The sequence below is a fragment of the Peromyscus leucopus genome, chromosome 13 (genome assembly GCF_004664715.2).
Source record: "Peromyscus leucopus breed LL Stock chromosome 13, UCI_PerLeu_2.1, whole genome shotgun sequence".
Classification (NCBI taxonomy): domain Eukaryota; kingdom Metazoa; phylum Chordata; class Mammalia; order Rodentia; family Cricetidae; genus Peromyscus; species Peromyscus leucopus.
In genome coordinates, this window is record NC_051074.1 from 38418942 (window position 1) to 38434619 (window position 15678).

At 45.6% G+C, this 15678-nt stretch overlaps 1 protein-coding gene across 1 annotated transcript in view; it reads right to left on the reverse strand.

Annotated features, from left to right (window-relative positions):
* Positions 1-1852: 1852 nt before the first annotated feature.
* Positions 1853-15678, reverse strand: part of Arpc2 (actin related protein 2/3 complex subunit 2) — a 31887-nt gene continuing 18061 nt past the window's right edge. The window contains exons 6-11 of the mRNA XM_028893040.2: positions 13520-13706; positions 12548-12641; positions 6975-7101; positions 5907-6007; positions 5255-5355; positions 1853-2298 (exon numbers count right to left, since the gene is read on the reverse strand). Coding sequence (XP_028748873.1) covers positions 2274-2298; positions 5255-5355; positions 5907-6007; positions 6975-7101; positions 12548-12641; positions 13520-13706 — 635 coding nt within the window. The 3' untranslated portion in view covers positions 1853-2273. The remainder of the gene's footprint in view (positions 2299-5254; positions 5356-5906; positions 6008-6974; positions 7102-12547; positions 12642-13519; positions 13707-15678) is intronic.

Sequence of the window (15678 nt, forward strand, 5' to 3'; positions counted from 1 at the left end):
TCTATACTATGTGTGCTACAGTACCTGCTCTTATCTGCACTATTCCGCTTTTAAAACAAACACTGCTGTTCAGAAAACTAGCTAAGTAAGAAAAATGCGCACACACACACACACACACACACACACACACACACACACACACACACAACAAAGGTACACACGAGTGTTAAATAAAGCTGGTTAAACGTGAAGAAAGGGGACACATAAAGTATGTCATTTTACTGGTGTCATCCTGGGCTACAATTACTCCAGCTGTCACACTGGGGAGGTGACAGGACCTGGCTTTACTATGTCTAACTTGCATGCAAACAAGTGCATCACTATCTGAAAAACAAACGTGTAGAAAATAAAAAGTGCTGGTCACCTACAGTCAGGTGATCACATAATTCACTATGACTGTCAAATTAGTTTGAAACACACTGCTTGAAATGGGGACAAATCACTGTGGGTACCCTCAAATTCTCAGGCCAAGACCTTACCAAATTTTATTTCTGGCACCAGTATCTTGCTAGGGGACAGCATGTTTTGGCAGGTTCCTAGGTATCTATGTGGCAGGCACCTCCTACAGTGAGCTTCTTGGAGTACACCAATCTGTTGGAATGTGTGAGGGAGTGTGGCCAGTCGTATGTATGAGCTCCACTCTGGAACAGCCATCAGTGTCCTGCAGGACCCCCTTTCAGGAAATGCCTTTATTATGTGACTGAAGAACAAGCAGTTTTAATTCCAGTGCTCACTAAGAAGCAGAAGCAGGTGGATCTGAGTGGGAGCAGCTGGACTACACAGTGAGACCCTACTTCAAAACCAACCAACGAACCCCCACCCAAATCCCAATCATCTCTAATATGCACACAAAACGCACACACACAGCCCAGACAGAAAGCACTTTTTTTGGGGGGCGGGGGGTGTCTCACATGTAGCCCAGATGGGCCTCAAACGCATGTTTTTCATAACCCTGAACTTCCGATCCTCTCATCCTCACCCTCCCAGTGCTAAGATTAAAAGGTACATGCCAGAGCCAGGCAGTGGTGGCACACACCTTTAATCCCAGCACTCGGAGGCAGACAGGTGGATCTCTCGGAGTTCAAGGTCAGCCTGAGTTCCAGGACAGCCAAGGCTGTTCACAGAGAAACCCTTGTCTCAAAATCTCAAAAAACAAACAAACAAAAAGGTGTACGCCATAGCAGATGAAGGGGTAGGCTTAGTGGTTAGCACTTATTGCTTCTGCAGAGAGGTTGGATTGGTTCTAGGACCAGCAGAGCAGCTCAAAACTACCTGTAACTCCAATTCCAAAGGGTATGATGCCCCTTTCCTTACCTGGTGTGCAAGCACGGTTGTGAATGTGCGTATCTGCAAAACATTTATGCATTGCACATAAAATAAAAATATTTAAAGGTGTGTGCCAACAAACCTAGTTTATATAGTGCTGGTGATTGAACCAAGGGAACTGAAGTCCATACCCTCGCCCCAGAAAACATCTTAATTTGTATATCGCTCTAAGGGGGTTTCCTGGCTACTCAGTTGGGCAGCGCCAGCTACCAAGCTTTACAATGCAGGCAGCATGTTCAACCACCCAACCAACCAACCAGCAAAACAAAGGTGGCTCACTCCTGAAATCCCAGAACTCAGAAGCTGAGGCGTGAAGACTGCTGCAGAGTTCGAGGCCAACGAAAGAGGCCAATAAAATGAACCCCAAACAAGCTCCCACCACCTCCACTCACAGTTTGCAAACCAGCCCTTCCTTCCTGGAGGGAAGAGAGGCTCTCAACTACGTGGGCCAGCTGGTTCAAGGGCAGTGCAGGTCCACCCTTTTCTCTTTTGGACTCCTAGTCCAGAAACTCAGTAAATCCTCAAGTAAGATAGAAAGATTTTCTTTATTAATGACCCCAACCGTATTTCTTTAGATACAGGAGTTTTGAACTCAAATACTTAGAAGAAAACAAGTTAAGATTGCATTATCTGCAACTCATTACCAGTAACATATTGCAAAGCAAACAGCTTGGAAAAGGGTGAAAAGGAAGGGGAGTGAGGGAGGGAAAAATAAAAGGAGGAATTAAGTTGATCAAGTGGAATTTTTCTTTGTTTAAATTCTGGGAACTATGAAGTCCTCGCAAGCACAGCTCGTTTCTGCAGGTTATTTGCCAAACTCGTACAAAACGGAACCCAAACGGAGAATCCCTAAGAACCTGGAGAGGTGCAACATGAAGGGCTACGATTATCCAGTAGCAAGCGGTCCAGCCTTCCATCAGCAGGGCTTCCTCCTCAGTTCCCAAGCGTTAGCGGGATGAAAATGTCTTCCCCCTTCAAAAGCAGAGATGGTGTGAAGGCCTGTTCCATACGTCCTCTCCTTTTACCCTGCACTCTAGACCTGGGGTGGAACGCCCAAGGGACACCAAACAGCGAGGGAGGGGAGCCTTCAATCAAAGGTGCCGGAGCCCCGGTGTCAGTCAAGACCCAGCTTTCACAGAAGGGCGCCACTACCTTTCTTCTGACTCAGCAACACCATGCTAAGCCCTTAAGGGCATTGGATGTTCCCAGCAGATGGGAAAATTGTCTGTAAATTTTTTTTTTTTTTTTTTTTGCAGTGTCTGACTACGTGACCTGGAACTAGTCTGCCTCTGAGGCCTCCTGAGGGCTCGACCACACCCACTTTTCTCTAGTTTTCAGATAGCTTATATGGACCTGAATTTCCACTCACTGAGGCTCCTTCTACCCAGTCGATCCCATTCAGATAACAATTCCTTAACCTTTCAGCAGGAGGTAGGAAACTCAAAGCCATCTTAAGAACTTAAAAACAACAGCCAGGTGTGGTAGTATATGCTTTTAATCCCAGTACCCAGGAGGCAGAGGCTAGTGGATTTCTGTAAGTTCCAAGCTAGCCAGGGATATATAGTGAGACTCTGTCTCAAAAACAAAACAAACAAACAAAAACAAAAAACAAACTTCAAAAGTTAAAGGTTAAGGACATTTCTGTTGTCACATTGTAAGTACATCTGGCTCATAGAACACTTTGCTGGTTCTGGGTTTCTGAGCTGTGGTGTCTTCTTCTACAAAGTAAATCCCCAGAGGAACCGTTACTAGAACCCCAAAGACTTACAAATGGTACCTACCCCAAGAATATCTGACCTGGAATTGAGAACTGAGAACTATACGGCAGAAGAATAAAAACAGAGCTCTCCATGTTCCCTGCCCATCCTAAATCAAACCATCTGATGGCCTTTCCCCACAAGACAAGCAGAGTACTGTGGAGTGCCGACCCCAGAGACAACTTCTGGTTCAGGAGCACACCTAGGGCAGGCCCACATCATTTTAAATCTGTCCACTTAGCAGGATGGAGGGTTTGAACAACTAAATTTATTTTATAAAGGACTCATCTTTTCTCGGGTCCCCCATCAGGCCGAGATTAATTCCTGCCTCTTTCTGTCCAATTTGGCAGTAGGCATCAGGAACACGAGCTGGCCACAGAACAGATCAAAGACGGGACAGTTATCAGGGTGAAGGTAGGTGATGCAAGCAGTCAGTCCCAAGGCCATTTTAACATGCCACTTTTTAACCTCTCTCTCTCTCTAAATGTACATTGGTCTCGCCTACATGAATGTCTGTGTGAGGGTGTCAGATCTTGGAGCCAGAGACAGTTGTAAGCTGTCATGTGGATGCTGGGAATTGAACCCGGGTGCTTTGGAAGAGCAGTCGGTGCTCTTAACCACTGAGCCACCTCTCCAGCCCCTCGTTTTGTTTTTGTTTGCTGTGTGTGTGTGTGTGTGTGTGTGTGTGTGTGTGTGTGTGTGTGTGTAAAGGCCAGACGTTGACATTGGGTGTTTTCCTCAATTGGTCAATTGGTTTTCTGTTTCTTGTTTTTTGAGACAAGGTCCCACTCCGTACCTGGATGGCGTGGAACCCACTATGTAAACCAGGCAGGCCTTGAAATCACTGAGACCACACCTCTGCCTTGCACGTGAGTCCTGGGATTAAAGGTGTGTCACCATGCCTGGCTCTTCATCTTATTTTTGGAAACAGGGTTTCTCACTGAGCCAGGAACTCGGTGACTGGTTAGACAGGTGGGCCAGTGAGCTCCCACAATGCACCTGTCTGTCCTGTCTGTCCAGGTTAGAGGAACGGGGCACCATGCCTAATTTACACGTGGGTGACAGGGTCCACACTCAAGTCCTTGTGCTTGCATCACCTGAGCCACCTCCTAGGCTACCTGCTTGTTTTTGGAGACAAGATCTTGCTACTGTTACCCAGACCAGCTTCAAACTCCTGGGCTCAACTTATTTTCCTAATTCAGTAACCAGCAGCCTCAGTAGGGACCAGAGGTTCATGCCACAGGCTGGTTCTGTATGGTTCTGAATCATCATCCAGGGCAAGTTTCCCTTTCTATCCCAGGTCACACCTGTAATGGCGGCTAGGGGAAAGCACTTTTGTAAAGACAAGGAGGAAAGGAGAAGTTGCAGGCACCTGGAGACAGGGTCTTAAAGAAAAAGTGCCTCCCTGGGCATAACCTTACTTGCCCACCTTGTCCACAGCTTTGCATTTTTAGCTATGCCACGCAGCTGCCACACCACAACATGACACCTGATTCCATCTCCGTCCAGGTCAGATGGAATACCAGCCTTCAGGCTCTAGGTGGCAGCACAGAAAGTCAGAAGAGACTTCCCACTGAGTACAGATGCCTGCTGGTGCTGTTACTGAAAACGAGCCTTCAAATGTCAATGGAGTCGAGGTTGGTACAGCTGCACACGGCAGGAGGAGCTGAAGGTGTTCTGCCTGCCACCCACACTAGCGCTCACTCTCTCGGTCTCACCTCGTGCTGGCCTTTTGAGCAGGAGCCACGCTGCTTACTGCTCGGCCTGCCGTCGTTCTCCCTGACCACGGCGGCCTCTGCCCTGCTGAGAGCAGGACAGCAGACGGAACGAACAGGTAGGTGCTGGCTCCAGGCTTTTTCAGATAACTAAATGTCCTGAAGTGATTGACTCCACCTCTCCAGGAAAACGAAGGAAGAGACTCACCTTTTATAATTCAAGCCCATAGAGCACAGATTCTTGGTTTAAAAAAGGGCCATTTATTTCCTTCCCCTAACTGTCATTCTGTAGCTCACGAAGACCGTGCATCCCATCAGCAGCTAAGGCCTTTTCATTCACTCTCACTCTGGTAGCTCTAGGCTAGGCTCTGCTGGCCTCTTCAGTCACCTGGGTGCAGGCCCCAGGACCTGCTACTTCTCCAGGGCTGAGGTGGGAAGGTGGTTCCTCCTACTTACGTGATTGTTTTCATTTCTTTTTTCTCGGCATCTGGGCGTGCGCGGTTGAGCACCTTGAGGAAGTCAGATGTTTTTGCTCGCATTCGTGTATGAATATAGGCCTAAGGGTAAACACAGGTGGAGTTGAAACAGGCTCACGTCCCGGAGAAACAGCTCTGCTTTCACTGGGACACACTGCGGGGTACGGAGGGGAGGTGGGACGGGTAAGCAGCAATACCAGATACAGACTCCCTCTACTACAGGCAGGACGAGGGGAAGGGAGAGCGTCATCTCTTACTGTGGGGGACAAACTGGTGTGTGGAACATGCTAGGCCACTGCTCTACCACTGGCTACACCAAGAGATGATTTCTTAAGGCCTCTGGAACTTTTTACAGATTTTTTAAATTTAGTATACATGTGCCTGTGCCCGCATGAGTCTATGTACATTATGTGTGCGCATGTGTCCATGGAGGCCAGAAGAGTGCATCAGGCCCGATACATATGGCTGTGAGCTGACATGGGCATGGAAACTGAACCTGGGTACTCTGAAAGCACAGTGGCACTCTCAGTTGCTGAGTGCCCCCCGCCCCCTCTCTCCACTCCCCTCCAGCCCCACGTGGAAGTGTCTACTGAGTCAATCAACGACCTGGTAGAGGCGCTGGCGCCCCTCACCTTAGAGCACTTAATGTGGTAGTGCAGGTAGTCCCGGAAGGTGTGGATCAGGTTGATGGTGTTGTCTCGAGCAGTGGCATTGGTGTGGCGAGGGAAGAGCACTAAGGCACGGAAACAGACAAGGCATTAGTGGTGGCATGTGTGCTACCATCAGACAACACAATCCGAGTGCCAATGAGTGTAAATATTGAAGCTCAGGGCACAAAAACTAGGAGTGCCCGGATTCCACACTGAACTCTAGCTTCCTGTGTCCTTGGCGCTGAAGCAGAGACTGTCAGTAAAAACTCTGGTTCCCAGTTTAGCCTGGCTTGAAGGGAAAAAAAGTGAACATCAGGCTAGGAAGTGCATTCTATTCTAAGTTTACCACGATTTATGAACCATAAAGAAATGCTGTCAATGAAACTGACATGCTATCAACTGTAAGACACACCTCAACTGCAAGAAACCTATGGAAGAAAAATGTCGTCACCAGCAACCCCCAGCTGCACCTGTAGTTAAAGGTGAACCTAAGGAGACAGTCCTGCAGCTTGCAGCAGGAAGTGGGCTGCAGCTGTCCTGATCGGCCAGCTCACAGGGCTGACATGAGTAAGCCTGGTATCTTGGGTGGAAAAGAAGACTCAGCGAATCACGGCTGAGCTCAGGTGTTAGAAGCAAAAACCCCAACACTGCCCTGGACAGAGAACTCTACTCAGCTGCCAGGCAATGCTGACACGGCCTGTCTCTAACTCCTGACACCAGAGCTTACCGTTTCCCCTACCACTTAAGAAAAACACAAAGAGCCAGGAAATGATTACTGCAGCAAAACAGCACCCGCCTGCTTTGTGATCAGCGCCCTGTGACACTCCTGTCACAGCACAGAAGAGGAACACAAACACGCCGCCGGTATGCCTGCTTCTGCACTAAGAGTTAGCTAAGGCTGTCCGGATTTGGGCATGCTGCGGTGTGAAGGCGGGCAGCTCCATTTGCCGATGGAAGGCTTGGGTTGTTCTCTGCAGGGCTGAGGACTGGACTCAGGGCCGTGTGTGTCTAGGCAAGCACTCTACCACTGAACTACCTCTCCAGCCTCACCGAAGGTGATGTAGCCAATGTTGTCACCCACGGCAGCATCTGTGTCTTTCAGCTCTAGAGGAGGTTCCCTGTGGCTAAAAAGGACCTGGGGGGCTGTGTGGCTGGCTCTTCGTCCTTCTTTGAACTCCTGTGGAGATATAGCAAGAGAAAATTCATTTGAGTTGAGCGGCACTCTATTCACACTATGTGCTCAGACCTTCACAGTCCTTTGGACCAGCAGATAACTAAAAATGAACTGTCAAACCTCTGCTACATGTCTGGCTGTGGAGGCACTCGCCTTTAATTCCAGCAATCAGGAGGCAGAGGCAGGCAGATTTCTGTGAGTTTGAGGCCAGCCTGGTCTACAAAATGAGTTCAGGCAGAGCTGTTACAGAAAAACCCTGTCTTGAAAAACCAAACCAAACCAAAACAACAACAACAAAACCCCACCCCACCTACAAGTGCCAGCTGCTTCCACTGCCCTCCAGATTCAACAAGGAGACTACAGAGCACCGAACAGACCCCATCTTCAGCCTGTGATACAAAGCGCCGCAGTACAAGGCCTTTTCCCTTTCGCTTCATTGGCCTAACATGGCAAGAGGATCAACTTGAGTTCAAGGCCAGTCAGGGCAGAGTGGGAAGACTGCTCCAGAAAACAACACAAGACTTCAGATAAGCACTGCTGCTTACTACTCCCTTGTGTATAATGTGGAAAAAAAAATTTTTTTTAAAAGAAATCTTTAAAGTTTCATGGTGACTAGTAGCAGGCTTTAGCTGGAGTTTAAAATTTTTTTTATTTGTATTTTATGTATGAGTGCTCTGCATGTACGCCTGCAGGCCAGAAGAGGGCGCCAGATCTCATACAGATGGTTGTGAACCACCATGTGGTTGCTGGGAATTGAACTCAGGACCTCTGGAAGAGCAGCCAGTGCTCTTAACCTCTGAGCCATCTCTGCAGCCCCCCTGGAGTTTTAAATTCTATACACACAGGGAAAACTCTTTATAAACTGAACAATTTCCCCTGGCTCCCTTGGTTCCCAGGGCTTTGCAGTTTCTTCCTTGCCTTCTCCCCTGCCCCGTGGCCCCCTTCCCTCCACATGAGACGGGGCTGCATGTGGCCAGGCTGCTTTTAAACTCACTACATAGACGAGAAGGACTTTGACTGAGCTCTCCCCAGCTGATGAGTTTAACTCCTGATCGTTGGCCTCTACGACCTCGGCACACCCACACCTGATCTTTTACTTCCAGTTTCATGAATGCCATGCTTTTACTGGGTGCTGGGCCTTTGACTGTACTGTTTAACTACGAGATCTTTACCTGTTATTATTTAGAATTCATCAATCAAAATTCTAAAGCAAATTTAACCCCACCCTGGGGGCTAAAGGAGACAGATGGAAAGAAGCTGAGTTATCTTAAGAGAGTAAAAAGGAAGGAGAATTAAGTGAAGTCTAGCATGGTTTACATGGAAAGACCTTCTCCTAACCCCTTCTGCCCTCACAAAAACAAACCCTAACAAAACTCTAGTAAGCCATTATGGCACATGCTCATAATCTCAGAACTTGGAAGATGGAAGCAAAAGGATCAAGAGTTCAGGGTTGTTTCCTGGCAGTTCACAGCTAGCCCCAGCCTACAGAAGAGTCTGCATCAAAATACCAAACCGGGCGGGTATTGGTGGTGCACACCTTTAATCCCAGCACTCAGGAGGCAGAGGCAGGCGGATCTCTTTGAGTTTGAGGCCAGCCTGGTCTACAGAGCAAGATCCAGGACAGGCACCAAAACTACACAAAGAAACCCTGTCTCAAAAACCAAAAATAAATTAGTAAAAATAAAAAAAGCATTTATGAATTTTATTTACTCTGTGTGCATGTGACCATCTGTACCAGTGCACGTGTGTGGAGGTCAGAGGACATCTTTAAGAAGTTACTTCTTGCCGGGCGGTGGTGGCGCACGCCTTTAATCCCAGCACTCGGGAGGCAGAGCCAGGCGGATCTCTGTGAGTTCGAGGCCAGCACTGGTCTCCAAAGCGAGTTCCAGGAAAGGCGCAAAGCTACACAGAGAAACCCTGTCTCGAAAAACCAAGAAAAAAAAAAAAAAAAAAGAAGTTACTTCTTTCCTTCCACGAGGTAGGACCTTGATGTGCAACTCAAATCAGGCCATTGGGCTTGGTGGCAAGTGACCTGACCTGCGAAGCCCATGGCACTGTTTTTTTTCTTCCAACAAAGCACAATTTATCCTAGGGATAAACTGCACACGATAAAGGTAGCACCTTAAATCAGGGTGTAAGTCAACCTGGGCATCCAGAACTCGGGAGAGTAAGACAGGAGGATCACAAGTAGCTGTCAGCCTAGGCTGCAGAGCGAGGCAGTAAAAACCAGAAGTGCTACCTGAGTGTGTACACACTAACACTGGACTCTACAGGGAAGATCAGCGTGGCCCACGTCTAAGCATGACATGCCAATTCCTAAAGTGAAGTGGTCCAGGTTTTTCTTACTGGACCCACTACAACATGGTATATCCCCCCCACTGTCATTCTGTGTGTATTGTGCTAGAACATTCTTTTTATTGTAGTTTTGTTTAGTTTTATTTAATGTGCACTGGTGTTTTGCCATGGGTGTCAGATCCCCTGGAACTGGAGTTACAGACAGTTGTGAGATGCCACGTGGATGCTGTAATTGAACCTGGATCCTTTGGAAGAGCAGTCAGTGCTCTTAACCACTGAGCCATCTCTCCAGCCCCATGGTGTGTACCTTAACATAAACATGTGCTAGCTGTGGTAGCCGGCCCTGTATTCTAGCACATAGGGAAAAGGAACTGCTCCAAGTGTGAAGACAGCCAGTAAACACTGAGTTCTGGGCTAGCTGGGCTGCATGTTTTAAAAACAGGCAAAATAGGAACTAAACGAAAAAGGAAAAAAGAAAAACCAAACAAAACTAACTTTTCCTGGATACAGGAAAAATTTCAGGTGATTTATTTTGGTCTCTATGGTTATTCAGAGTAAACCATCCTAGCCTCTGATCTGGAGAAGGTGTCAGAGAAGATGGCTTTGAGAGTCCTACACAACATTTGGGCTGCACATCACGGATACTCATCAATGAGAAACATTGGCAGAACAACAAACAAATAAAAACCAAAACCACTACAATAGGTTTGTCTTTCCATTTAGATAAGTGTCTTACCACATGTACTTTGAAGGAATTGTCTAAATTCATATCCCCTCCACAAAAAAAGAGCCTCAAAAAAAATCCTACAGAGCAAACCTACAGTAAACTCTAGGAGGTAAGATTTGTCTAAAGTACAAAAATAAGTTGGGATATTCCTGGAACAAAGTACAAGACTTAAAAAAAAAAAAAATTAAACACACAAAATCCCCTAATCAGCCAAATCTAAATTTATACTTCATAGCTTTTAAAATTAGTTTGCTAGCCTAGATTTAGTCCAATTTCTTAACTACTGCATTTAATTCCCATTAATTCTGCAGAAAAATATTATGGGCTGTCTGTCTGGGGCTTACTTTTAAGAGTCGTGTATACATACATACATACCCTGTTTTCCTCATGAAGCCCAGTACTATCAAATGCCAAATTATCACCATTTCACTCTTTGGCAAAGGGACTCCCAAACTAGGACCTCTGATTAGTCAGTCAGTCCCAACATGAAGCCATCAACAAGGACAGCATTCTGAAACTTTTCCTGGCTAGGTAGAAGGCTTGTACACAAAGCCTCGCTTTGATAAGCACAGCTCTCTTTCAAGTCTATTAAAAAAAAGATTTTGCTTTAAAATTTTTTTTTTTTGAAAGAAAAAAAAAATTGAGGCAAGGTCTTACTCTGTAGCAGCCTAGGCCATCTTGCAGCAATCCTCCTGCCTTACACTTCTAAGGGGTTGGATTAGAGGCTGGGCCACAAGCCTGGCTGCTTCAGAATTTAAACAAACAAAACAACACTCATCATTCTGCCAAGGAACTGAAAAATGTATTAAGACTTTGTATTACATTTTGAATGTTGACCCACCTCAGAAGGCAGCAGCCTGAATACCTCCTGATCAATAAGCTGTCATGTCCGAGAGCCAGCGACTGGCCGGCAGACAAACCGACACAGCCACAGTGGGTCTACAATACGCCGAGTCCCACTGCACCAGAGTCCCAAAGACAAAATGTTCTTCTAAATCCCATTATTCTTCCTAGCAGAAGGCAATCTATGGTGACTCATTCCAACTGTGGCAAGGCTCTCCTGTCGTCAGGCCACAATTCCACCTATTATAGGTTCGCTCTTACTTTGGATTTCATTATTCACCATTCTGAAAAGACACAGGGCCTAAACCAAGCCAAGAGCAGGCCTTGCTATAAAACTGAGTAAGCACAAGAGATAAGGAGATGAGACCGCACTTTAGAACTCTGTCACAGGAAGGAAGGATAGTTAATATTCAGTCAAAATTAATTCTCCCTTTTGCCTTGTCTACAAAAGGCTAGAACCATCCAGAAGAAATAGAACATTCACGGAAATTTGGTAGGGGGCCATGCTGGTTAGTTTCTGTCCACTTGATACAAACCTAGACATATCTGAGAAGAGGGAACCTCAACTGGGGAATTGCCTCCATTAGACTGTCGTAGAGGCATGTCTGGGGCATTTCTCTGATTAATGATTGATGTGAGGACCCAGCTCACGGTGCATGGTGCCACCCCTTGTGGTGGTAATCTAATTGTACTGAAATGTGATTTTGATTGTATGTTAATAAATAAAGTTGCCCGGGGATCAGAGCTATTAGAGCCATAGCAAGAGTGTGGCGGTGGTGGCACACGCTTTTAATCCCATAGATCTCTGTGTGTTCAGGGATACAGCCAGCATTGGAGACATATGCCTTTAAGACCTGGGGGGCTGTACATACAGACAGTGACGAGGCAGTCACGTGTTTGGGTTTACAACCAATGAGAAGGCAGAAGAAAATACTTACAAAGACAAACAGACAGGATATAGCTCTCTTTTTCGGGAAGCTGGGACACCGCAGGCGGAAGGGTGAGATTTTAGCTCTGAGCTCTGACCTCTGGGCTTTCTCTTTTACATTGTTTCTGTGTTTCTTGTTTAATAAGACTGTTGGTTACATCTACAACCCCTGGGCAGGTGGTCCTGGGTTGTATAAAGAAGCAGGCTCAGCAAGCCATGGGGAACAAGCCAGTAAGGAGCACCCCTCCAGGGTTTCGGCTTTAGTTCCTGCTTTCAGGTTCTTGAGCTCCTGGCTTCCTTCAGTGATGAACTGTGATCTGAAGTCTAAGGTGAAACAAACCCTTTCTTCTCCAAGATGCTTTTGGCCAAAGTGTTTTATCGTGGCAACAAAGAAGCAAATCCCGACAGGGTTGTTCATTACGTCTTCAAGTTCCAATGTTAACAGAACTTTGTCTTTCTTATGCTATGGCATACATGTATGTTCTGTTACCATCTTCCCAGGTACTGGGGAATTGAACTAGGGACCTTGCACATATTAGGCAAATGCTCTACCACTGAGCTACATACAACCCTACCCCATATGGTGGCTATGTACACAGTGTGTAAAGATTTAACTATCTACAGCACAATGTCCCCTGAAGATTTTTGCTCCATACCTGCATGAAGACCTTTCCGATGACCACATCGTCGTCATCCTTAAACACCGTGCTGAAGACTACTGTGACTCTGTCTTTTTTGGATTCAACATACCTGAGGGAAACAAACTCAGGAATGTAAGTTAAGTATAGCATCAGAAGATTCTGTCACTAACTTTATCTGCAAGTAAAGTAGAAGGGTAAAGTCCAAAGTCTCCAACTCAGTAAAACAAAGGTGTGCCAGAGACTAGTACTTGCAGTCAAAAAAGTCAGGGCAGTAAATACATTCCCAAGAAGGAAGTGGAATTAACAAAATTAGATTGTTTATCTTGGATATAAGGTACAACATGGTATTTTAAGTTAGGAGTATCATTTATAAAAAGATTATTTATATATGATAAGATCCATACATAGTACACAGATAACTTAAGAGTTGCAACAACAGCATCAATGCTCGCCTCTGGTGCCTGATTATTTGGCCATCTTAAAAATTTTTCATGTATTTATTTAATATGTACAGGTGTTTTGTCTGTATGTATACCTGTGCATGTGTGCCTGGTACCCAAAGAAGCAGTCAGAAGGCCTGGATTAAAGTCACAGATGATTATGAGTTGTCATGTGGACTGAGAACTGAACCCAAATCCTCTGAAAAGTAGTAAGTACTGTGAAGGCTGAGTATCTCCTGAGCCCATGGAAACTCCTTTGAAAGAACTCAAAAAAGTACTGCCTCGGCATAGATGGCTCACTGTTTAAGGGCACTGGCTGCTCTCCCAGAGGACATGGGTTCAATTCCCATCCTACAAAGCAGCTCACAACCATAAAATACCAACACACATAAAATAATAAGTAAGCCTAAAACATAAAAACACAAAAAACTCCTAGAAGCAGTGCCTTAAAGGACAGTTCAGGATTTCTCTTCATCTGGCTGACACTGTATCTCAGTCAGTGTCATATGGAGGCCACTCTCAGGCCAGAGCTGAAGTCCACACTTACATGGTCTCATCGTCCCGGTAATGGATAACGGCTCTGTTCTCTCCCTCTTTGCCCTCTTCTTGGAACTGAAAGTATTTCTCAAAGACAGAGGCAAAGCAATTTCGCTTCAACATGCCAGCCTGATGCACAATAGAATCCTTGGATGCAGGCAGATTTTCAAGGTCATATAGCAAAGAAACATTGTATCCTGGTGGGAGGAAAAACCACCCATAAGTTATATGAAAAAACCAACCAACAAAAGTCAAATCAAACCTGTATCTTCCAAGCAAACAATGTAGAGGCACTTTCCCATCTCTATCTATTCCATACCACATTATGTAAATATTTATAGCTAGTTAATAAATCCCAAGGAGTATCAAAGATGAACAGTTATAAATATGTGAGGGGAAGAAGTAATAATCTGGAACTTTAGGGTCCTAGAGACAGTTGTGAAGGGGGACTATATGACCCAAGCTGTATAAGTCACATATTTTCTCCAATGATTAATACACACCTACATGGTCAACAGGTGGAAGCTTTCCGGGAATAAAATCTGATCCCCTTACACCACTGCAAACCCTTTGGGAGAGGGGGCAAGGTAAAAATCTGCTTCACACACACACACACACACACACACACACACACACACACACACACACACTTCCCCAACAGTGTCTATCCGAATGACTATGTATTTCCAGTGTTTTCAGAATTCTACTTCCTTGAAGACGTCAGGACAGATAACAGGTCACAACATTATCCTTGTTTAGAATGGGAAGGCTGTTCAGAGAAGCAGCACCTTGTTGACAGCAGCAGGACACACAGATACACTGCTCTCCATCAGAACTGGGTCGAAATTCTGGCCTCACTGTGTGACCTTGGAAAACTGTCCAGTCTCTACAATGCCCTCATCTGCCGGGGGTCTGGGTGGTGGTGGAAGAGACTCAACAAGTACAGGATTTAAGTTAGGCATGGTGGCACAGGCCTACAATGCCAGCACTCAGGAGACTGAGGGAGGTGTCTTGACTTCCAGGACAGCCTGGGCTACATAACAAAACTATCTCTAAAACAGCCACAGAATTTATGGACAAGGTCATCAATAAGCAGGGCAGAACAGGGACTGAGAATCATGTCTACTCACCACTAAGCAACCCTGCCTCCTCCTATGAATGCCAGGAAAAGGGCTACTCAAGTCATTAACAGTCTCCAATACATCTTTTCTCAAGAATACCTTTAAATCACTGGGAATCATTTAAAAACAGTAACTAATGAGAATATGTTACCAGAACCATACGGATCTCCCATTCCCAAATATCTATAGTCTCTATAGTATTTATTATTATAAAGTTATTCCTTAGGCCCTATTTTCCCTATTTATCTCTGAGAGCACAGGCTATTGAAATCTTCATTTTTGCCATGTTAATATTAAAAAAAGTAACAATCACTATTCAATTTTGGGAAATCTGAAAAACAACAACAAAGAGGTGATGTTTGCTGTTTCTCAGAGTCCACACAAAAAGTGAAGAATAGCTGATGTCTGACCTCAAGTGAGACTTCAGACAGGAGCAGAACATACCAAGGATGCAAAGTGACAGTCAAGGACCAGGGAGACAGCTGAAGGGAAAGCATTTGCTCTAAACCCTGTGATGGCTTCAGTTCATCCCAGAACCTCTGTACAGGTGAAAGGAAAGCACTGACAATACGCTGTCCTCTGGCTTCCATAAGCATGGTATGGTGCACACTACCCATGTACACACACAATAATACTTCCCAAAAATTAAAAACAAAAACAATCAATCTTATGTGGCTGGATACACTTTCCAAAACTGCCTAAATAAGCTGATAAACATAAGATGCTACTTTTACATAGTTATTTACACTAGTGTTACCACAGGTTGTAACTTTTTTTGGTTTTTCAAGACAGGGTTTCTCTGTGTAGTTTTGATGCCTGTCCTGCATCTCGCTCTGTAGACCAGGCTGGCCTTGAACTCACAGAGATCTATCTGCCTGCCTGTCTTCCAAGTGCTGGGATTAAAGGTGCGCCACCACCGACCGGCTAATCACTGGTTTTTATTTTAATTTACAAAGTTATAAATGCTAGTGAATTGCCATGTTGGTGTTGAGAATTGAACCTGGGTCCCCTGGAAGAGCAACCAGTGCTCTTAACCATCCTGTATTTT